Source organism: Trachurus japonicus, chromosome 3 (genome assembly GCF_045865225.1).
Source record: "Trachurus japonicus isolate A0001 chromosome 3, Traja_1.0".
Taxonomy (NCBI): Eukaryota; Metazoa; Chordata; class Actinopteri; order Carangiformes; family Carangidae; genus Trachurus; species Trachurus japonicus.
The window spans coordinates 9256395-9281381 of record NC_140909.1 but is presented as its reverse complement, the minus strand read 5'-3'; the positions used below and the strand labels follow the sequence as shown (position 1 = coordinate 9281381).

Here is a 24987-nt window from a genome sequence, read left to right as displayed (position 1 = left end):
TCCCTCCTTCCTTCCTTGAACAAATCTGTTCCCTCCCTCCATCTTTCTTTCTTTCCTTCCTTTTTCTCTTCCTTCTTTCGACAATCCTTTTTCCCTCCCTCCCTTTCTTCTTTCTTCCTTTTTCTTCCTTTCTTGAACAAATCTGTTCCCTCCCTCCATCTTTCTTTCCTTCCTTCTTTCCACAATCCTTTTTCCCTTCCTTGTTCCCTTCGTCCTTAATTTTTCCTTCCTTTTTGACCCAATCTGTTCCCTCCCTCCTTCTATCTTTCTCCCATCTTTCCCTTTGTCCTTCCTTCCTTCCTTCCTTCCTTCCTTCCTTTTGTCCTTCCTTCCTTTCTTCCTTGACCCAGGAGGACAGCAGGAGGGTTAAAGGAACATTTACACCTTTTATACATGAATGCGAGGAACTAATACTGAAAGTAAAGGATGTTGATTTGTGTGAACTTGATGAATGTGATAAATGTTTGAACTGATGCAAAACAAGCTGGTGGGAAAAACTCATAACAATACCAGACCAGAAGTATCTTTGTTTTATATACACATTTATATTTTTATATACACTGTACAGATTTCAAAAAAATAAATGGTTGATATTTAACATTGTGCACCCCACGGATGTGTGACTACAAAGAGAAGAGGGAGTGAGAGAGATAGAGAAAGAGAAAGAAAGAGAGAAAGAGAGAGAGAGGGGCTGAGTGATACCAATAACAGACAGATATCAACAACCCCAGTAAATACAGATGACTTTTTTTTCTGTTTTTGTTTTTTTTCCCCCATACAGGACACTTCACAATCATTTGTACAGTATATAAATTAAAATGTTGCTGGTTAACCTCTCTTGGTCTCAAGCAGAATGCCCTAAAATCAGAAATGTGAGCTTGTCGACTGATATTATTTACCAAAGTGTGTGGTTGGTTGTTTGGGTCAGTGGAGAACAGAGCGGAGCAGAGAGAGAGAGAGATAGACGAGACGGTTCTGGCTCCATTTCTTCAAACTTAAAATAATATACCAAACCCTGACTGATATAATTCAACCAAATATATATTTAAGTTGCATCATTGCTTGAAGTAAGTGACTTTCACTAAAGCCTCTGGAATGTAACGCGTTGTCAGCACAGCAGCACTCACAATAAATATAATGCCTTGTTTAGGACAGACAGATGACGGTGTTCCTGGTTATTTTGGGATGCTCCGATTGCTCTGCTCTGACCTGAGACGTACGTAGCTAACGGTGATGCAGAGGGGCGATGATTATCACCTTTTTTCCCCCTCTCTCCCTCTCCCTCTCCCTCTCCCTCTCCTCTCCCTCTACTCCTCCTCCTCCTCCTCCCTCACTGACACTTGGAGAGGGAGCGCATATGGTGAAGAGCAAGGCGTGGCGGGGTTCATAAGGCACACACTGAACACTTTGTGCCAGAAAGCATGTGTGCACAACAGGGGTGTTTATTAAGGGGGGCTGCGGGCTGTTGGTGGGGGGGGGGGGGGTTTAGGGAGCCTGAGCCACCCTTCATGTTCATTAGTGGGGCCTTCTCGGCGAATCAGGTCGGACCAGAGAGAGAGAGAAAGGAAGGACAGGAAGGACAAAATGTCGCTGGCTGCTTCTGCCTGAACTCAGAATCTGCTGCACGAGACGGAGGGAGAAATAAAACAGGGTTGTACCTCGGGTGATGGTGGTGAAGCTGCTTTGTGACGTTTTTCCTTTTGACCTTCACTTGGAGCCCAAGTATATATGTGTGTATATACAGCTCTAGAAAAAAATAAAGAGACCACTCCAAAATGTTCTTAATAAATCAGCCTTATCTCTACATGTATGGCAGCCATCGATTCCAGTGCCTATTGAATTTCAACACAAGCACACCTCACTCTACTTAGCTGATCGCCTGAACCAAATCATATTTAATGAGGAAGAAAGATTATAAATAAATAAAAAAACACTGCTGTGATTAAAAATTGGGATTATTTCACCAATTTTGATTTCTAAACTGTTCCTGACTTTAAAAAGTAGTGTTGTGTTGTTTTAAAATGAAAATGAAGTTGGTTTTCTTTGCATTATACAAGGTCTGAAAACACCAAAAAAAAAAATTGTTATTTTGACCTGTTGCCATTTTCTGCAAATAAATGCTCTAAATGACAATATTTTTATGTCCAATTTGGGAGAAATTTTGTCAGTAGGCTATAGAAGGAAACAAAAGTGTTCATTTTACTCAAACACATACCTATGAATAGTAAAACCAGAGGAACTGATCATTTTGAAGCATACAGTCTATGTATATGTCTTAATCTGCTTGCCTGGGTAAATAAAGGTTAAATAAAATAAAAAAGTTTTGAAGTGGTCTCTTAATTTTTTCCAGATCTGTATACGTATGTGTGTGTGTGTTTCAGGTTTTCTCCCTCCTCATCCCTGAACCCAAACGTTTCCCTCCGAAGCACACATGAGGATAATGACCCTGCTGCTCTAATGAAGAGAGGTTTGTTCCAGCATCGTCGTCAACAAGTGCAGTGATTCTCAAAGAAGTGACACCTTTTTAAAAAAACATATTTCTTTGTACATCTGGATTGTTTTCATACAGAATAAAAACGGTAAACAATGTTGTTCTGTATTAAACTGGCAAAATAGAACTCAGTGCAGATAAAACACACACATACACACACACACACACACATGCACGCACACGCACAGGGACTCACGGTAAACACAATCACACAAACTGAAGTTCAATATTGACACTCAGCCACAGTGCAAACACACAAACACACACTCAGGCATACACACACACACACACACACACACACACACACATCCAGTAGACAAAAACGAACAGTGGAATGTAGAAAGACTCCCCCCCCCCGCCCCCCCAGATATTATTACTCTGATTTGTTTCCATTCATCCTCTGAACACGCGGGGGAGGTCACACTCAGGCAGTGAAGCTAACAACAACAACTGGAAGACTGACCTGTATTTAACTCAGAAACCGACCAACCAACAACGACAACACACGGCACAAAAACCAGGTCCAACATCGTCCTGTCTCTGTGACAATGAGAATAAAAACAAGAAAAGAAACGACTGTAATGTCTGTTCCTGTCCCAGGGTTAATGCACGGATCAATGCAGCTGAAAGACAAGGGGGATAGTACAGTATAAAGTAATTCATCTACATCTGATTCTGTTTACATATCTTCAGTTCAATTCATAAAAAAGCAAGAGTTCATTCTTAACCTCATAGAAAAAAGTGAAGAAAACTCAAAGTCCACAGTTAGTGCACAAAAATACCATAATGATAATAAAAAGAAAGTACTTTTGCAAAAAAATACACTGGATACTCAGGTTAGGTTGCCATTTGTGGATCGTCCAGAGCGTTATTTCTGGGAAAAACAAAACTATTTCAAATGCAGTGAGCACCACAATGAAATCCTTGTGATCAACTTTGTATTTGGGCGATTTCAGAGGCTGAAACCCACAAGACACGACACAACACACTGAAACTGTGTGTGTGTGTGTGTGTGTGGTTTGATACCACTGATGGTGCATTGAAAACATACAAGTTTGTAATCTTAGGTGGACTGACTCTAACACCTTCGTGACGTGACCTCCCCGTGTCTTTAACGAACGTCAACACACAAACGTTACAAACATTTTCTTTTTTTTTTTTTAACCTTTGTTTTCAAGGGCGATGCTATTTTCAACAAGTCCAAAATACTCCCTCGGACACACACACACACACACACACACAAACAAACACCGACACACATGCACACGCCCACTAACCCACACTTCCACTCAGCTGGAAGTCGGCTTTTTAAGCTTTTTGCTTATTTTTCTGTCTGGAAGAACAGGTTGATTCTTTAAGTTCTTTTGAAAAACAAAAAATAAAACACAACATTAATCACTTTACTCTTTTTTTTCTGTCCATCAAGATTTCTTTTCCAAGAAAACAGGAAAGAATGTTTTTTTTTTTTGTGGTTGTTTTTTGACACTTGCCCGACCGGACAAACGATCATGTTCATATCTTCTTTTTTTTTTCTTTTTTCTTCTTTTGTTGTTGTTGTTGTTGTTGAGGGACTTCATTTGGGGTTACACCACATCACCCACAGCACGCACAGACAACAAAGGTTTTCCAGCCAAGGGAGAATTATTACAGTGGTGCCAGAGAAAGAGTGAAAAGTGAAAAAGATCAAACATGAGCTGAGTGACAGGGTCCAGTTCCAGTTCGATTCCACTTTAAATACAGGCCGTCGCTCTCCCATCCCATCGCCTGCGTCGGTCTTCCTGATGTGTTTTTTTGTATTATTTTTTTAAGGGGCCTTTTAAAAGGGATGGAGGAGGGGTATAGTGACAGTAACAGAGGAGGGGGCGAGGAGCAGAGTGCAGGATTCCTCACTGCAACACCGAATGTGGGCGGTAAATGGGTTGCACAGGTCGGCAACATTCACACTCAGGTGCGTGCTTGAACGCAGCCCATCTCAGGACGATTGGAAAATCAGTCTCGTCCATTTTTGGTTGGTAGTTTTGTTTGTACTGACGGGCGGCAAGAGGTACTGCTCGGACGTTTAACACTGAGGATGCTCGACGGAGTGGAGGAAGGACCAAAGGGTATATATATATATACTATATAAGAAAGAAACAAAACAAATCTCATAGAAATAGGGCACAGGGAGGAAGTGAGCAAAGACATCAAAGACATTTAAGTTCAGACAAAAGGGGTGAGAGGAGGTCGGGTGGGAATCAGAGCTTGACAAGGGTGAAATTTAAGGGTGTCACGAAGACTGAGGGCAGGGGATATCAAAGAGGCCTGAGAACAAAGAGATGACACAGAGTTTCTGCAGCACAACGCTGCAGTTAGGGAGTAAGGGTGTGTGTTATGTGTCAGTGTGTGGGTGTGTGTTATGTGTCAGTGTGTGTGTGTTGCATGTGGGGAAGGGGCTGAGCGGCTGACGCTGAACTCTGTGGGGAGAAACACTGGAGGCAGTCGGTCGGTCGGTTGCTGGGTCGCCTCAGGCCTTGAGCGCGTGCCACTGGGCCACGGTGGCGCGAGGACGACCCATCATGTCTTTCCAGTGCTTCACCTCTGCGGGGCCGCTCTTCCATGAAAGATAAATCTGGGGGAGAAACAGAGAGTCGGTGTAACTCACGGTGTAATATCACTCAAAGATTGATGTTATTTGTGTATAAACAAACAGTGGGCTATGTTTGGTATGGTCGTGGCAAAACAAGTTATTCTTAGAGATTGGAAATCAGTTTCTCCTCCCTGTTTTAAGGATTGGTTGAACGATATGGTTTCTTGTATTTACCTGGAAGAAATTCGATATACTCTGTCAGACACTCATCACAAGTTCCTTGATGTCTGGGGACTCTTTATTGAGTATATTCAAAGTGACTAGTTACACTGGACACTATTATTCTGTCTCATTTCGTTTTGTACTGTCTGCATTGGGCTTTGCACAGCCAAGCTTCCAGTCTCCTTGTCTTCATTTGGACCTGGCTCTTTGGACTCTGTCTTGGACTTTAAAGTCTAGCTGTATACTTTTGATTCAGTGTGTGAGCTGACTTTCCAAACTGTAACTTTTACATGTTTATATCTCCGTGGACTGGCAGTTTGTTTTGTTTTGTTTTGTTCTGTTCTTTTTGTTTCATTGTATATTGTCTTTGTTGTTCTATATGTGGTTTAAACTTCAAAGCTTTATAAATAAAGTGTTCAAAAAAACAAAAAACAGTGGGGTATTAAAAGTAAAGAAGCAGCTCAGTGTCGGTCTTGAGTTTTCGCTCTGCTAAGCCGGTCTAATCAGAATTAAACTCAAATCCAGGGAAGAACAGGAGGAGATGTGACTTAGTGAGACACTCTGAGAAAGGCTGATGCTGACACTAATGAAGATCAAACACCAAGTGTTTAATTCTCATGTAGAGACAAACTCCACATCTGGTCATGTCACAGGAAACTGCTCAAGTATAGTGCTCATGTCATAACTAAATTGTATCAAACCATGTTTGATACAATAGGCAGCACGTTATAACTGCTGTGTGTAGGCAGATGATAGAAGTAGATAATAAACACAGTGTTAATGTTGTGTAATGTTAGTGTAGTTAATGTAGATGCAGCTATATGTATGACATAATGTATACTGTAGTAGCTCGTCTGTGCAGCGCATTGAGTCTGAAAAACAAATCTCACTGTGTCTGATTTGAGCGTTGGGATATTTTTCAGCGCTTTAAACAGAAATTATAAATTTATGACTCGTGTTAAGTCTTCAGGGAAGTGATTATATTCTCATATTACACGTCTGTGCTTGTAGAGAAGTGTGCATTTGGTTTTGAAATTAAACAAAAGCCAGTCACTATGCACAAGCCTGTAGGACTAGTTAGAGCTGGGATGAGCACTGTCATATCAGTAATGGCACAAAATTAATGTGGAGGAAGTAACAAAGTACCAGAAAACCGAGGCAAAGCTCCAATTTGATTGGGTGTGTAACATCTAAATAATTTCCTGGGAAGTTTTCCTAAAAAAACAACTCTGTAATTTGCCCAAATTATAGCTGAAGCAGAGACAGTGTTAAGCAGATACACTTCAAATGGATTAATACAAATTAAATGTTAAGCTAGCGTAGCCACGGCCTTTGTAGTCGGTAGAAAGTCACAAAAAGACGTCTACAAGTCACCATTCACAGCTCTGAGTGTCTGTGTGTGAAGGATAAAATAACTCTGAGAACTTGTTCCTCTGTTCTTCATCATTAGCATCGAGTTACACTGTTTTATTCCCGCAAACATCCAGAGGAATAATTAGAAGTGTAACGGCTTTGTACATCAAGGTTGTCGTCTTTATCAAAAACCTCTTCATTCAACAAGGCGACAGTTTATTTCTCAGCAGCAGCACGTTCAAGTGTTGGGCCTCTTTACAAGCTGCACCATCGGTAGGAAATGATATAAACTTCCCGTGGGGGCGTGGCCAACAGCAGCTGGTCTTAATAGCTTCTTTATTACAGTAATCACATGTCTGCATCCTTTGGAAAAGAAATATCAGATACAGGGAACTCTATAAACTCATGTCTGAATCTCATTTCTCCTGATGACCTTGCTCAGTCCCTTATTTTCATTCAGAGTCGTCCACTTTCTCTACTTGCTCATTCCTTTCATGCTCTTATTTCAACATTTCAATCTTGTTGATTTTTGAGGCCGGTAGAAGAATATTTGTCGAATAAATCCTGCGCCCCAGTGGAGGTGCGGTCGGGTTTTTTTTCTCTGCACCACCGTGGTCGTCTTTTCCTCGACCTTATGACATTTTCCTCTGAGGTCAGGAAAAAGTGGTTTGGAAAAGAGATTGATTTTTTTTTTTGTGTGTCTTTACTTTTTGACCACAGCCCCTTGGTCTGTGTGTCCCAGCAGGGGGCGATAGAGACTGAGTCTGAGTAACCAGCTGCTGATGGTCTGTCACAGAGTCAGAGAAAAACACAGAGGAGGAGAATAAGGAGGAGGAGGAAGAGGAGGAGGAGGAGAGGTAGAAAGAAAGAAAGAAGGAGGAGGAGGAGAAGAAAAAGATGAGGAGGAGGTAGGAGGTTACCTTTCCAATGACATCATTGCGACTGAGTCTGTCCTTGTCCATGACGGTGATAATTATGGTGGTCTCCCTCAGCACGTGGGCAGGCACGTCAAAGGGGAAGGACTCGTTGAAAACCGGGTTCAGACAGCGCTTCATTACCACCGTCTTCTTCTTCTCCACGCGCTTGTCCTTGTGCATCAACCACACTTTTACATAAGGGTCTGTTGAAGAGAGAAAAAAAAAAACACTTGTTACTATGCTGTTTACAATACAATCCCCCCCCTCACCCGCCCCCCTTTTTTACTATATAATGCAACGTTATGTTATGCGTTTGTGTGCTATTATTATTCATGTCGTTTTCTAGAGGTGAATTTCTCTGCTCTGGTTTTTATTTTATTTAGGAGCAGCGATGATGATGATGGTGCAGAAGGGCGACACAGGCAAAAGGACACAGGAGATGAAGGAGCATCTATATACCAGAAGTGCCTCCGATGTCCATGGCTTTGAGGTTGCGGGCTTTGATGATGCTCACAGTGATGGTGTTGGCTGTGGGGTTGTAGCACAGAGACACCAGCAGATCCCCTCGACTCCCCTGGAGGAAACCAGACACACAACCAGAACACAACACAACGCAACAGTGAATTATTTACTTTTTCATCCCGTTTTCACACTGTTTTCCCTTCTCTTGCTCGCTGTGTGTTTCTGTCTCCTCCTCTGGCTGCCTGTGGTCTCTCTCTCCGTCTACCTGTCAGGATCTCCATACCCCCCCCCTCTCTCTCTCTTCTATCTCTTCTCCCACCAGAAGCACGCTGCCACTTTTCCCCCGGGAGCGTCACGGCAGCCAGGAATGACATCACCACACCGCCGTTACATTCTGTCCCATCGCCTCTTTCCCCTCCTCCTCCATCTCCTCCCTGCTCCTCTCTTCTTCCCTCCACCTCCCTTTCCCTTTCCCTTTTCACTCACACTGCCATCGCTACATGGTTTCAGCTCCTTCCAGAAAGTCTGCATGTTGGCCAGGTCCAGCTTGTTGAGGGGGATGGACACCTCTCCGATGGGGTCGTTCCTGCTGAAGCGGTCGTAGTCGAGGACCTGCAGGTACAGAGTCCTCTGGACCACCTTCTCATAGGGAAACCCTGGGAGGAAAAGGAGCACAGGCCCAGAAAGTCACAGTGATGCACAAAGAAAAGAAACTGCTACTTACTTAAAGGGATAGTTCAATATGTTGGCAAATTGGCCCATTGCCATAATCCCTATAGTCTTAGCAGTAGGTTTGTTATCTTTATATGTCAGTGCAAGCTATTTTTAGAGTGGCGGAGCAGAGCTGTGAGCTGCTCAGAGCTACGCTACAGAGGCTAATGGGATTTCTTGGTTTCCCTCATACAACAACTGCAAAACGCTCTGGTGGACAAGTTGTGACCTGCACATTCACCACGCTATGAGATAATAACAGAACGTTACGAGACAGAGTTGTTTTAGAGGCAAATTCATGCAAAACCGCTGATGCATGTTGCCTTCAGGGGCAGTTTTTCAGCAAGCAGTCTCTGCATTTACCTCTAAAACAACTCTGTCTCGTAACGTTCTGTTATTATCTCATAGCGTGGTGAATGTGCAGGTCACAACTTGTCCACCAGAGCGTTTTGCAGTTGTTGTATTGTGTATTTGATGAGTTTGATGAGGGAAACCAAGAAATCCCATGAGCCTCCATAGCGTAGCTCTGAGCAGCTCGCAGCTCTGCTCCGCCGTTCTAAAAACAGCTTACACTGACAATTAAAGGTAACAAACCTACTGCTATGACTATAGGGATTATGGCAATGGGCCAATTTGCCAAAATGTTTAACTATCCCTTTAAATGTGTGTTTTGTGGACTGTAACAAAGCCGAACCTTCAAACAGGAAGGTCTCGTTCCAGTGGGGGTTTAGATTCTTCCTCTTCACTTTGGTCTCCAGTTTGTGCTTCTTGTCCGGCAGCAGGTAGAGTTTGACAAACGGGTCGGAGGTGCCGGAGAAGTCCTTCGCAGGCAAATCCTGGCCTTTGAGTATTTTGACGGTGAGGGTGGAGTCCTGAAAACTGTATCCAACACTGAACTGAATACGACCCAGCTTCTCGCACACTGGACCCTCGTGGTCGTCCTCCTCCGAACCTGGAGACAACTAAGAGACACACAGGGGTTGAAATGTTTTAGCTATATTGTTATAAAAGCACATGATGTTGAGTTTCTCATTAGTTTTGGTTTATTTTGCAGTGAGATTCAATATTTTGTTGTTGTTCATTTGGTACATAAAGAGTATTGCAGGTTCTCCTCCTCTCACACTTCAAGGCTGATATATTTCATATTCATTTGAAATTAGTTTGCATTGATTATTTCATTTCATTGTGAAAAACCAACACAAAACAATAAAAATCACCACAAAGTTCTTGACAAAACTATTTGAAATCAGCAGACAGAGTTTCCTCTGTTTTATTAAGGTGTAGACGTTTAAATTTGAACATCTGATTCTTAGCAGCTCCGTGTCGACTTAGTGTAATAGTTCAGTGAGCGAACATAACGTCCAGGGCCGAGCCAAAGATCGCTTTCTATTTACTACACAGTGCACTGTAATTACTGTCTGACATCAAACTACAATCCCACGTTGAAACGTGTTGCGTGTTGATGCGATAAATCACTGTTGTGTAACAACACATCTGTCTGTGTGTAAATGTGTGTGTGTAGTAGACTCAGAGTGATGATGATTCATAAGCGTCTGAAATCTCAATTAACGGCTCACTGCTGGTTAAATGACTGAAGGTCTGGTCTCCTACTACAGCAAACGAGGGAACGAGAAAAGCTCCACAGAGACGTGGAAAGTTCGAGTGACTGTAAGAACAAGATTCGAAAATAACAGATACACTAAGTACGGTGGCCCTGAGAGTTTAACACACAACACCACAGTAACACACATGCAAAGACACAAAGGTGCTACAAATTCAGCAAACAACTTCACCAATTTGTCAAAGCATGTGTTTACAAAAACTCATCACATAAAGGAAGTGTTTCCTGGTACACAAAAAAGTGACAGACTGTGCGGTGCACTTTTGTCTTGACTTCAGAAGTTATGAAAATGGCTGCCTGCTAGTTGTGTTTAGATTATGATGCCAATGCCACGTAATTTAGATATTATGGTACATATATGCTGCTGGTTTAGCGTTAGTCCGAGTTTTTTGCAGCACGTTTGTGTATTTGCAAGTGATATGGATTTTGAAAAGCATGCATTGCAAACATGAAACATGCAAATTCATGAAATAGTTTTCTGAATTTGTAGTGCGTTTGTGTCTTTGCATGTGCTCTCTTGAGTTGCTGTGAGTTGAGCTCTCAGGGCCACCGTAGGTATAAGTGAACTTTAAGCTTGAGTTTCCACCATGAAAGTTGAATCAACCACGAAAAATCATCACGACAAAAAAAAACACCCTCAACACCAGATATTTCAGGTCTACACACGTAATCTGCAACGAAGTGTCTAAACGTATCCACGGTGCAGTCCCATGAGAAGAGCACCGCTGCCACGAGACCACAGGGTCAAGCTCGGCCACGTTCACAGCGTGTTCACACACAGATAAAACACTTTGAGGCGAGCTGACAGGTGATATCACATATCTCACTAAAGGGGGGGAACTTGGACTCCAAACCACAAGGGGCACTAATTCTACACCTCCACATAAAAAACACACACAGATCCTCCTCACAGGCAAAACCGGCTTAACGCTTCGTCTCAGGGCTGCTGTCCGCCGTGCAGCGGGGACACACAGCGTCCGTGGCTGTGTGTGGAGATGAGAGGCAGATTATCTGTTGGCAGACGGACCCTCTGACTGATGAGGCCGTGGCTTGGGAGGAGGGACAGAAATCCAGTTAAAAAGTGCTATCTGATGGGGGAAAGAGCTGGAGGCATTACTCAAGGAGCGGTTCCAGAAATTTAATATCCAATCCCATATTCTCCCACACATTTCTGATGGTGCTGCTCAACCTCATTCTCCATGCTGAGTGTGATCACTCATTATGCAGCCCTCCGCCCAACAGCTGGCCTAAATTGCTTTTCCCAATTTTCTGCATTTGGGCGCTCCTGTCTTTTTTTCTTTTCTTTTCTTTTCTTTTTTTTAAAATCCTAGAGTCCTCTCTTCTCATCCACTTCTGAAATCCTCCACTCTCATTTCTTTTTTTCTCAGGAACCCAAACAACCTGTGTGCAGGAGATGCAAATTCTGTTAGCGCATAAAACATGGCCAGATGTGAGCAACAATTGAAAAGATAAATCTGGTGCTGGAGGGATCATAAGACAGCCCCGTATTTACAGAGGTTTATATGAGCTTTATGTTTTTATTCATCTCTCTGTGATGGTTTATTTACTGGCCTCTCAATATCTGGCAACTTCTCTCTCTCGTCCTCACGAGAGCAAATAAAAAGTTGGTTGTCATGGGCTCTATGCACAGCTCCACTACTCCCTGAACTTAAGGCAGCTCTTTTATTTCCTGTCTTACATTATTGGACAAACTATAATCCAGGTGCGTCTGACCATTGTGACTACTCAGACACACCTGGATTAATCAGTTTGTCCAATAATGTGAGACAGGAAATAAAAGAATAGTGGAGCTGTGCATACTAGAGCCCATTTGGGCATGATTTCTTGTCCATGTGTTGCCCTGTGTATGAAATGAAAAAAAAAAGAAATAAACCAAGATTTTACTTATTTGTTTAAAGATTTTTTTTTAAAACACTCTCAATAAGTCCGTTGTCATGTGTCACTTATCCAATTACAGTCTGACGCAGCTGATTCGTCTGCGCCGTTCACCTCCAGCGCTGTGCAACAACTGTTAACAACGGTTAACAACTCAAAAATGAGCCACATGTTGCACGTGCATGACATGTTCCCATAATAAGTAAGTAGTAAATACCCCCCCCACACACACACACACACAACTCTGCTGCTACACTGTAAAATGTTCTCAGGCACAATGTCTATCAATCCACAGCTTTTTTTGTTGTTTTTTTTTACTCTTGTTTAGAAAATCATTTGGTATTGTTTTTCTATGAAAATTAAAACACATCTGTGACCAATTTTCTAAAACTCACTGGTAAGAAACAATAATAATAATAATAATAATAATAATAATAATAAAGCGCATATAAACCTCAGTGAATGTGTGAGGCAGACACACCACACTACCCATGGCTCTGTTGAGCATCACACAAATGAAAGCAGTGTCAGGGTGCATACTGATAAGACCCCAGTCCCCCTCCCCATACCCTTATCACCTGAGCAGCTTGACAGGGTAGAATATACTGTATATGTATCCTCCTATTATATATATATGGTGTTCAGAGTCATTTTCATCGCATCATTTCCCTTCATACAGTGTGTAGATAAAGTTTCTGTAAGCTGTCATTGCTTTTTCCTACAGGAACACAAGTGGCTCAAAAGTGCTGGATGGGTATTTTCAGCATGAAAGGAGGGTTGTGTAATATATAGACGCCTTTGGCAAAACTGCCCAGAATGAGTATTATCATTAAGCACCACCACTGTGAATTCCTCAGACACGCCATGAGACCCACATAATTACACACTGCTCATACCCATCTCTGCCATATTCTCTCAGCACCCACAGCACTGTGTGTTCTTTCACAGCTAATTACCGAACCTCGCTGAATAAGGCGCATGCATGTCCCCTCCCCTCCCAGTGCCTCACTTCAGGGTGATGATTACTGTATGTTTCTGCTCGCCCAGATACTGTATGGCAACTGGCTGCGATGCTCTACAGGTGGGTGAGCTAAGTGGGATGAGGACGGCTCTTTTTGAGTGATGAAAGACTTGGGGAGGAGGAAACATTTCTCACAGGACTTTCCAAACTGAAGTGTGTAGGCTTTTTCTTTTCTCAGCGTCTCCTGCAGAACCAACACAGTGTGTTATACGCTGTAGGTGTCAGACAAAATGCATGTAAACAACTCAGACAAAATACTTTTAAAGGGTTTTATCACAACCTGGGACTTGTTTTTGTAGCTTTGGACGTCCTTTCTATCAATTGTGAAAGCAAAGAGGAAACTTACGGCAGGAGCTCAGCAAATAATGACGAATGTTTACAGCAGATAGTCTTGGAAGTAATTTATAGCGCACACATTTTTCCTCCAGATACCTTTGGCTGGATTAAGTGTTTGTCTTAATGAATTTATCACCTCAATACACTTTTTTATTAGCAATTACTTTGGTGAATATAGTGTTATTATTGTAGGTGTGATGGGTAGAAGTCTAATATCTAAAAATCCAACATAATGTCGAACTTGGTTAAATGACCTCAGCTATAAATAAGTGAAACAACTCACTTCACTGGCAAACAATGACTAATGAATAGTGTTCAATCTTAACTAAATAAATGAGAGGAGACTTTCAGTGAGATGATTGGCTGTTTCTATTTCTGTTATTTTCTATAAATGCCTACCAGGTCAGATACACTTTTAAGTCATTATATAGTGAGATTAAGTTGGTTAATAACTCGGCAGAACTTCAATGTGTATTCTGAACAAGTTCAAGAACCATGCTTATGCATTTTCTGTGTTGTTCACCTTTATTTTAGGCACACACAAAAATTTGGCTCGTAAAAAGCCACTGTGGCAGGTGGCCAAAATAATTAACTTCAGGCCCTGGTAGTAAGTAACACTTGTTTACCTATATCAATTTCCATATATATTAGGTAAACAAAGTAATATGCAATAAATGATCAATTGAAAGTATGGTTATACAAACATAAATCAGTTTTGTAATAAGCTCCATGAAACGGCATTAGTACATAAAAATGTTTCCCCTCCTCAACACCAAAGAATAGTTAGAGACATGAGAAGTTATTTCTCAGGATCATAAAAAATGTGCATAATGAATTTCATTCTTCTGTCTTACAATTGATAGGTGCAACTTATATTGCCCGACTGTTTCCTGGGTTTCATCATCAACAGCTATAAAGGCATAGTTCAACATTTTGGCAAATTGGCCCATTGCCATAATCCCTATAGTCATAGCAGTAGGTTTGTTACCTTTAATTGACGGTGCAAGGTGTTTTTAGAATGGCAGAGAAGAGCCGTGAGCTGCTCAGAGCTACGCTACGGAGGCTCATGGGATTTCTTGGTTTCCCTCATCAAATACACAATTCAACAACTCTGGTGGACAAGTTGTGACCTGCACATTCACCACGCTATGAGATAATAACACAACGTTACAAGACAGAGTTGTTTTAGAGGTAAATACAGAGACTGTTTGCTGAAAAATTGCCCCAGACGGGAACGCACATCAGTGGTTTTGCATGAATTTACCTCAAAAACAACTCCTAACGAAACTATAGGGATTATGGCAAAGGGCCAGTTTACTCTCTTAAATGCCTATTACCTGTATCTGTAACCTATCGATCAATACTGGCAAGCATCGTTTGATATGTCAATTTTCATGACAATCAAACATCACCACGCATGGTCCACACACGCACCCGCTGGACTTTGGAGCTCATGACCACCACAACACACAACAAACTCCTCCTCTGCAGATTAAGCTTTAATTCGCCCCGACAACATGGTTGGGATGTCTTCAAACTGCTCATAATCAGGTTTCTAGTTTCAGCTTCCTACACCTGCTGCTCAGTCGGAGACTCTGCGAGGGAATTAGCATTTAAAGAAAAAAGGTGAAACAGGTTTGTTGGAGAAAACTCTGCTCTTTGAGATATGAATATAAATCTTAGTTAAATCAACACCAAATATAGCACAAACACACACAGAGGAGGAGGTGATGAGAGTATCAGGAGAGAAATACACCTGCATACACCTACTTTAAATTAAATTTACAGCGTCTGCTATTTTTTTTGTCTAAGTTTTATTTAAGCCAATATAACCAGGGTTTAAAAATAGTAATTAATTACAAAGAAAGAAGCTTGTGCTAACTCCTCGTTGGAGGTTTTTTTCCACGTTAAAATTCTTCCCCCGGCTCATCTTCCACTTCTCTGTCTCTTCTCTTGCATGTAGCATTCATCTCAGATCAGGAAAGATGATGTGGAAGCACAATTCAAGCCTCTCAGTCGTCTCATCCATTATGATTTAAAAGGCTTTGCTGACAGCGGTCCTCCTACTCTTTATATAGATGAGTTCAGCAACGCAGAAAACACCACGGATGAGTCAGTGGTGTATCAATAAAAATGTGTCTCGTGGGGGCCGTGTTGATTGTGTGTCGTTACCATGAGCATGTCGCTGGTGACTGAGTTGGCCAAGTCGGAGACAGAGGAGTTGGCGTCCTGGCGGCGTCCGGTTTCGTCCGGGGTCTGACCTCTGGGGCTGCTGCCTGGTTTGTTACCGGGGGTCCTGTTAAAATGCATGAAAACACACACACACACACACACACACACACACACACACACACACACACAGACACACACAGACACACACACATGGACGGATTAATAAACATGCTCATACTCAGCTCTGGTGCACATGAAAAGGACAAAAGTATCTGCCCATTTTCTTTTCTCTGCTTTTAGCCTGAGGCTGTTTTTCGTGGTTTGGACCGAGCTCTTCAATTTTCATACTGCAGCTACAATTATATTTTAGACACTGGTGAGAAAAAAAAAGAAAAAAGTTTGTGGCAATAATTCAGGGAGGACTGTTTCCTGTTTCAGGCAACTCCCCTGTGAACAAAGCATCCATAAGGAAAAGTTTAATTTATTTATTTATTTATTTTTTCTCAAGTCTGACACAGAAAAACTTCCTAAACTGTGTCTCAGCTCTGTGACGGATCAATGTAAACATTTAGCTGCATAATAAAACTCACACTTTGATTTCTTGCCCAGAGACAAATGAGACGTCTGACATGTTGAATGTGTAGCTGGAGGCAGCAGCTGCTTAGCTTAGCACACAGCTAGCCGGGGTGATGGAGTACGACTACCACCACCAGCTCTCTAACGTTCAATAATCAATTATATATTCAAAGTATAAAATTGGGGTTTCTTCTTCTGACTCCTGAGTCTGTGCTGGTTGCCTGGCAACTGCTATTTTCCCCCACTGTTTCCAGTCTTTATCCTGAATGGAGCTTCATATTTATCATACCAGTAGCTACAAACTTTTCATCTTATTCTTGGTAAGAAATCTTTAGGAGAAAAGGTCAATTATCACATAAATATTCATATAGCTACAATTTTTATGATCTATTGTGCTCTTTTTTATTCTTATTGTGCGCTCTCTATGGTGTTTTTATGTGTATGTGGTTTTCCAATAAAGTATCTATCTATCTATCTATCTATCTATCTATCTATCTATCTATCTATCTATCTATCTATCTATCTATCTATCTATCTATCTATCTATCTATCTATCTATCTTAGTAGTAGTAATAGCAGTATTTAACAATCCCTCCTGTGGTTTTCACTATATAACAACTCTTTCTTTCTTTCTTTCTTTCTTTCGCAGGCTTCATCTCTCTCAATATATACCGTAATCTATCTATCTATCTATCTATCTATCTATCTATCTATCTATCTATCTATCTATCTATCTAGCTATCGTTCATCACTTTTCACATGTCCGTATACTTTTGGCCGTGTGATATCTGACTCTTTAGCTGCAGTAGCTGTGGTGGACCGCACTAATGTGGACTGCAATAAAAATAAATTAAAGGTAAAAGTAAATCAATAAACAATTAGTTATTCATAATTACAGCAATTAAGAGCAAGAAAGATATTAACACACAACCTTTGAACACTGAGGATTGTCCACATACAAAATATACAATGAAACAAACACAAAACATAAAAAAAGGAGCTGACTGATGAGAAAAAAGATAGAGAAAGAGAAAAAACTAAAATTAGAACAAGAAAAAAAAAGCTACAGACCTCTCTTATGTAACCAGGAAAATAAAACAGATCTAATACCAGACCAGGCATATTGACAACTAAGACTAATGAGCACATATCGCTGTGAGAGAGAAACATAGCGAGAGTCAGACAGACGGAAATAGTGAGGGAGTGATCAGGTGAGCTGTAAAACACAAGAGGTAAGAGCAGGAGTGAGATTAGAAAGATGGCATTGTGGGAAAAAAAAAAAAAAGATGATCCGAGAAGGAAAAGATAATTTGAAAACTTATCTGTGCACAGAGGCTGAGAGAAAGTGAAGGAGAGGATTTGTCTTTGTTAAGACTTGGGGGATTAATAAGAACGAACAAAGTGAGGTTACTGACTCAAATGAATGTGAGATTGAGACATCGCCAGGAAAACACACAACAACACAAGCACACAAAACCATTAGCTGAAAGAGAAATGAAGGAGCGAAAGGAGATGAGATAAATGAAAGAAGAAGGGAAAAAAAGCCCTAGAAACAAAAGCGTTAAAGAGTCAGGTGCCTCTAAAGCAGAGGGAGGAAACAAACTGACACGTAACATGGGCGAAGAAAATAGAGGGAAGATGCTGAAGATGCAGCGGTGAGAGATGGACAGGGGTTGTGGAGCAAAGAGACAAGCAGAAGTGGAGGAAGAGCGAACAAGAAAAACACAGAGAGGATACAGCGTGGATGAGAAAAGAATTGATTCGTCACCCTGCGTTTATTTCCTGTGATCCGCGGGTCAGAGGACCAACATCGCAGCGCAGGTTGAATTCAGAATATAATGGTTTCTGTCTCTGAGGCCCGATGTGTGAGCGCACATCTGAAGCTAAAGGAGGCGCCTCCTGACTGAGTCATGAACGCATCGTTTCTCCAGGAGGTCGGAGCGGATGTTTTTGCAGGAGGAGGTTTAAAAAAAATCTCCAATTAACAGCTTCGCATCACACATCAGGAAACAATGTGTTACCTTAAAAATAATTACATGACACGCAGCGGTCACACACACACACACACACACACACACACACACACACACACATATATATATATATATATATCTATATAACATCTGGCTGTCTCGCTCCGACAGTGACAGGCCTCCCACCTGTTCTTTGGTGATGTATTCAAGGACCATACCCACTGTTGAACCTACAGTATTTTAGCCCATTTATGGAAAAAAAAATGTGTTAATCGCGTTGAGTTGTTTTTTTGCAGCATTATTTACATTATTTATTAACATTGTTTCTAACCTATCAACAGCTGATCAGCAGTGACAACAGGAACAAAAGGAATATTGAATATTAAATGAACTAGGCTACAATATTGAAATCTACGGTAAGTCTTATTGCTCTATTTTTTGATTCAGTCTTGATTTTCCAGCCTGTATTTTCAATTTCCTGCCAACGAAAATAAAAAAGTCAGTGTGCAGATGTTTTCATCTTTATGTTTTCACAGTCAAGGTAACTCTGATCCTCTGACATTTGAATGTCAATTGCAAAAGCTAAAATCTCTGTAATGTACGCCGAGAGCTCAACACACCGCCGCTTATGAAAAACACACATGCAAAAGAAAACATCTCCATCGGTTTGACAGCAAAAGTGCTGCAAATGCTCACAACACATCAAAATACACAAACATGGGATGCACTAACATTATAATACATCTAAACTAATATATATTATCATTGTGCGCTTGTTGTCCAGTGTTTTTAACTTCAAAAGTCACAAAATTGAAACAACATTTTAGTGCCTCTGCTCTGGAAACACGTCCACTGTCGTCTGTGTTGTGTTTGTAGCGCGTGTGTGTGTTGTCAGATCAATGAAGATGTTTTATCAGTGAGTTTGTGTTTTGTCTATTTGCTGCGGCGGGTTGAGCCTTCAGGGCCACCGTAGTAGTGCAATTCAGGCATTATCCTTTTCACAGTGGTTAGACCAAGTTCATCCTCCAGAGAAACACATACATACTACATACTAAACCTTTTAAAGGGATAGTTCAACATTTTGGCAAATTGGCCATTGCCATAATCCCTATAGTCATAATTGTCGGTGCAAGCTATTTTTAGAACGGCGGAGCAGAGCCGTGAGCTGCTCAGAGCTACGCTATGGAGGCTAATGGGATTTCTTGGTTTCCCTCATCAAACTCATCAAATACACAATCCAACAACTCCAAAACGCTCTGGTGGACAAGTTGTGACCTGCACATTCACCACGCTATGAGATAATAACAGAACGTTACGAGACAGAGTTGTTTTAGAGGCAAATTCATGCAAAACTGCTGATGCGTGTTCCCGTCGGGGGACAGTTTTTTAGCAAGCAGTCTCTGCATTTGCCTCTAAAACAACTCTGTCTTGTAACGTCCTGTTATTATCTCATAGTGTGGTGAAGGTCACAATTTGTCAACCAGAGCGTTTTGGAGTTGTTGGATTGTGTATTTGATGAGTTTGATGAGGGAAACCAAGAAATCCCATGAGCCTCCATAGCGTAGCTCTGAGCAGCTCGCGGCTCTGCTCCGCCGTTCTAAAAATAGCTTGCACCGACAATTAAAGATAACGAACCTACTACTATGACTATAGGGATTATGGCAATGGGCCAATTTGCCAAAATGTTGAACTATCCCTTTAAGATAAGGACTGTTGAGCGGCTGTTTCGGATGTGGAGCTGTATAATGACCTCATCGACTCTAAACTGTTCAAGTAAAGCAACATCGATGCCTTTTTAGAAGACCTAACCATTTTGCCTATGGAGCACATAATAAAAGCCTGTCCACTGGGATCTCACCCCAGAGAGTCTATAAACGTTCACTTGTGGGAGGTGTCGGCTCAATGACGGCCCATTGAACCCTATTAAATCAACACAAGGGACAGAGACCCACAGCTATACATTTTCTGCCCATTATTTACAATGGTGATCTGCCACTTTGAATATTTGGCTATAAATAACCTCAGACATGCAGAGCACATGCAACGCTTTAACACGGTCCATATTAAAAACTGTTGAAGTCAATGCAGCTCTGCATATATCATGCATGATTTCCCCCTTCTGTCTGTAAACACATCCACTGCTCAAGTCTAATGAAGCACTGAGCCAACCAGAGAGCCACACTGCTTCTCTGGTATTTGCATAAATTTGATGTTGCATAACCCCAAGGAGACTGTTAGTAAAAGAAACCAGTAGGTTGGACAATAAAGAAACAGAGAGCAGACGGTGTAAATGTTTTTCCTTGATTTCAAACCCGAGACACGTTTCAGTGCTGACTTGTCAGACAGTGATGTTAAAGAGCAGATTAAATGCATCCAAATGAGCAGGTCGTCCAGGTGAAGACAACATCTGTCAGGGAGTAGCAAAAGAAAAGCTGCACAGAGGGTTTTTTTCTTTTTATATCACAGCAATAAGGAACACAAAAACCCCTCATCCACAGGTTGACGATCACCAGTTAATTCATCATCAACTAAAAACAGCAGCGGTAATTACCCAGCTGCTGTCTCTGTGCAACACGTGTAGCTACGTTTCATCGTCAGCGCCAGCTCATGAATTTTACCGACTTCAACTAAAAAAAAAAACAGAAAAACGCGAATCAGCCAAATGATACCCAAGTTATTCCCAGTAATGAGGAAGCGAATAATGACACTGTGTCTAACTGTGATCGCCTACTTGGACCATTTGGAAACTGGTAACAACTTTTCCCTACTGAGTTTTGAGAACCAATGAGTCCATATGTTGTCTGTGCAGCTTATTAGCACCCAGAGTTTCACTTTATTGTTAGGCCACCTCCAGCAGCAGGATAATTATGGCTTTTTCTCCCCTCCTCTCTTCCTGCCTGTCTTACATTTACCTCCTGCATTGTGGATCTTCTTGCAGGTGTAAAAGTGCAGCTGTTTTTTTTGTTTTTTTTGCTCTGATGAGGGTTTCATGCTGAAATGTAAATAAATCCCCAAAAAAATCTGACCTAAACACAAGTTGAATCTTTCTCTATGCTGCATATTTCTGAATGTATTTTTGGGGTGGGAACAGACACGTTTGTTTGAGCTAAATCAGCATAAATATCACTCTTGTTATCAACGAGACTTGCTTTCGTAAAAGATTCGTATAAAACTGAGCGGCGGAGTCTGCTTGTCAGAGTCGCCAGATTAACATACACTGACATGAGAGGCAAATAAAGACCTGCCGCTGCACACAGTGTCCTCGAATCACGACTGTTGATACGGCAACGGCCTCGGGGACACGCAGCGATTGGGCGCGGCGGTGAGGTGAGGTTCATCCATGCGTGCAAATATACATATTTACACATCATCAAATATACACACACCTGCAGTCCCACTCGCTCACACGCTCACACGTACACACACGCACACACGCAGGCTGCAGAGGAGAGCTGGTGCTGCATAACATCTGCAGCCAGACTTGATATCAAGACAATGATGAAACATGTTGCAGAAACACAGAAGAAAGAGGAGGAGGAGAGATTCTCGCTGCGCTCCGTTAATCCTCACAAGACAAACATATGAATTTCATGAACTCAGTGTTTTTTTGCAAATGATTAGGGAAGTTTAACTTAATTGCACACACAAGTTCAGACTTTGTGTCCAGACAGAAAGAAGGAAAAAGAAAAAAAAACATCTGCAGCTGTGAGTTGGCCCCTCCTCTCTGCCTTGCTGGTGACTATCTGGTCCGAAACACACAACACCAGTTACATAATTCATCCTTTAGAGGTTGTTGTAACCATGACTACTGAAATGTGTGCTCCCACTTAAGGTTGTACTCACTATACCATCATGTATTTTACACAGGGTTGCAGTAACCATGGTAACAGGAGCCTTCAAAAAAAAAAAAAAAAGAGGGCAGCAAAAAAAAAAAAAAAAATCCTGTCGGGGCCCTATATTGAAAATAGCAACAAAATAAAAAATAAAAAAAACCCCACAGGGCAAAAGGGACCAAACATTTAGAAAAGCTTTGAAACACACTCTTTGACTTCCCTCATACCTACACTTCTGCAGCCCCCCCCCCCCCTCCTCCCCTCTTGTGACCTTGTGAAAACACACACACACACACACATACACACAAATATATATACACCACTGGGTGTGTGTGAGCTCATGCTGAAAATGGCTGATTCATAAATGCCAAAAAAAACGAGAAAGAGAGAGAGAAAGAGAGAGAATCACCTGCAGCCATGATACTGAAAACAACAGGCAGAGACAGAGCGAGCAGCTACAACAGTTACCTTCTCCCCCCGTTAATAAAACAGTCGGATCACTGGACTAAAATAAACTCTGATCTCACTCTTCTGCACCGAGCTTCTTCTGTGGCAGCGACATGCAAACGAACTATGAGTGAGTCGACATCACAAAACCAAGAAGCACACACACACACACACAGAGAGTAACACACAGAGTAACACACACTCACACAGGGAACCGTCCCTGGAGAAACGACTTCGATCTGATTCGGTGAAACTCAAAACACTGACTTTTGACCCCGTGGCCTCAATCTGAGACTGAGTGTGGGAGCCATCTTTGGTGTTATTGGACAAAGCAGGTCGTTACATCCCAGGGGGACGACGACGACGACGCAGCAGAGACGTCTTATCTCCTCCTATCATGCGTGCAAACTGCGTGTCGAGCATTTAATAGACGACAAAGCACTTAAACCTGCATGTTTTCACATATTACAACATATTTATTTCTCTTTGTGCGACCGTATTGTCCCGCCGCTGCATCGCTCCTTCCCCACGGCTGCATGGGACACGGGGACAAAAACTAATGGGATTTCTGTTGAGCGCCGACATGTAGCTGCCATCTGTTTGTTCGTTAGAGACGACGACGACAGCAAAGTATCTGAGCGCACACACTTTCAGAAGCAAAAAAACCCCCCAAAAACCTGTACAAAAAACATTTAGCAGAGTCTGATATTTCTTCAATGAGTCATTCAAATCTCGTCATTACATAGATAGAGTCCTTATACAGCTAATCTTAATATAATTGTGTTTGAGTTCACATGTTAAAGGAAAACAAGTGATTAAATTATGTTTTTGGCCTTCATCACATGTTTTATCAACATAACGAGGAAGAGTTCAGTCTCAAAATATGAGATCAACACGGTCGTCACTGAAAATGATTGAACTTGTTTTCCAATTTCCTCCAACAACTGAAGCCTGATTAAACATTTCATAGTTACAATCGGAGGAACTCGGAGCAGCCGCTTTAGTTTAGAGGAAGATCGTGGTCTCGGTTTAACACGGACAATCAACGGTGATTTTTAGCATGAGACATTAAATGTGTTTATCTAATTAACATTTAAATGAAACCTCAGTCTTCAGCTTTACTGTATAGGTCCACTTTTAACCCTGCTCTTAAATCAGACGGATGAAACCAGATGTTTGCAGCAGTGACATAAAGCTGCACACACGACAAACCACGATAGTTAACCCTCCTGTTGTCCTTCTGGGCCAAACTGACCCAATCTGTTCCCTTCCTCCATCCTTCCTACTTTCCTTCCTTCTTCTTCCTTCCATCTTTCCACAATCCTTTTCCCCTTTCCTTCCTTTCCTTCGTCCTTACTTCTTCCGTCCTTTTTGACCCAATTGACCCAATCTATTCCCTCCCTCCATCTTTCTTTCCTTCCTTTTCCCTTCCTTCTTTCCTCCCTTCTTCTTCCTTCTTTGAATGAATCTGTTGCCTCCATATTTCTTTCCTTCCTTCTTTCCTCCCTTGAACGAATCTGTTCCCTCCCTCCATCTTTATTTCCTTCCTTCTTTCCTCCCTTCTTCTTCCTTCCTTGAACTAATCCGTTCCCTACATATTTCTTTCCTTCCTATTTCTCTTCCTTCTTTCCTCCCTTCTTCTTCCTTCCTTGAACAAATCTGTTCCCTCCATCTTTCTTTTCTTCCTTTTTCGCTTCCATCTTTCCACAATCCTTTTCCCCTTTCCTTCCTTTCCTTCGTCCTTACTTCTTCCTTCCTTTTTGACCCAATTGACCCAATCTATTCCCTCCCTCCCTCCATCTTTCTTTCCTTCCTTCTTCTTCCTTCTTTGAATGAATCTGTTGCCTCCATATTTCTTTCCTCCCTTCTTTCCTCCCTTGAACGAATCTGTTCCCTCCCTCCATCTTTATTTCCTCCCTTCTTCTTCCTTCCTTGAACTAATCTGTTCCCTCCATCTTTCTTTTCTTCCTTTTTCGCTTCCCTCTTTCCACAATTCTTTCCCCCTCCTTTCCTTCATCCTTACTTCTTCCTTCCTTTTTGACCCAATTGACCCAATCTGTTCTCTCCCTCCATCTATCTTCCCTTCCTTCTTTCCACCCATCTTTCCCTTTTGTCCTTCCTTGACCCAGGAAGACAACAGGAGGGTTAAACAACAAGTTTAAAAAAAACAGCTGAGTTTAAAACTGTGACACCTAAAATCAACATTTGCACACCTGCACCTGGTATATTATGGTGATAGAGGGATGTTATAGAAAGCAGATGTGCGTATATGTGTGTGTACTATGTGTGTGTGAGTAAATATACTGTATCAGCGCATGAAAACTGTCTGCAGGGGGAATTTCTTTCCTTTTCCTCATGTTCAGCAGTGAGGCTGATTTATCAGAGTCTGG

At 41.7% G+C, this 24987-nt stretch overlaps 1 protein-coding gene and 1 long non-coding RNA gene across 3 annotated transcripts in view; one reads left to right on the top strand and one right to left on the bottom strand.

Moving 5' to 3' along the window:
• The first annotated feature begins 497 nt into the window (after window positions 1-497).
• On the top strand, window positions 498-871 carry LOC146989566 (uncharacterized). Its single transcript, XR_015035623.1, has 2 exons — window positions 498-641; window positions 679-871. It is a non-coding gene; the product is annotated as an uncharacterized LOC146989566 (long non-coding RNA).
• Window positions 872-4887: 4016 nt separating this feature from the next.
• syt7b (synaptotagmin VIIb) overlaps window positions 4888-24987 on the bottom strand; it is a 100815-nt gene continuing 80715 nt past the window's right edge. For both annotated transcript variants that reach the window (XM_085759748.1, XM_085759757.1), the window contains 6 exons: window positions 15769-15892; window positions 9417-9684; window positions 8498-8667; window positions 8009-8123; window positions 7553-7752; window positions 4888-5099 (listed from right to left, as the gene is read on the bottom strand). In XM_085759748.1, the coding sequence (XP_085615874.1) occupies window positions 4995-5099; window positions 7553-7752; window positions 8009-8123; window positions 8498-8667; window positions 9417-9684; window positions 15769-15892 (982 nt within the window). In that variant the 3' untranslated portion in view covers window positions 4888-4994. The remainder of the gene's footprint in view (window positions 5100-7552; window positions 7753-8008; window positions 8124-8497; window positions 8668-9416; window positions 9685-15768; window positions 15893-24987) is intronic.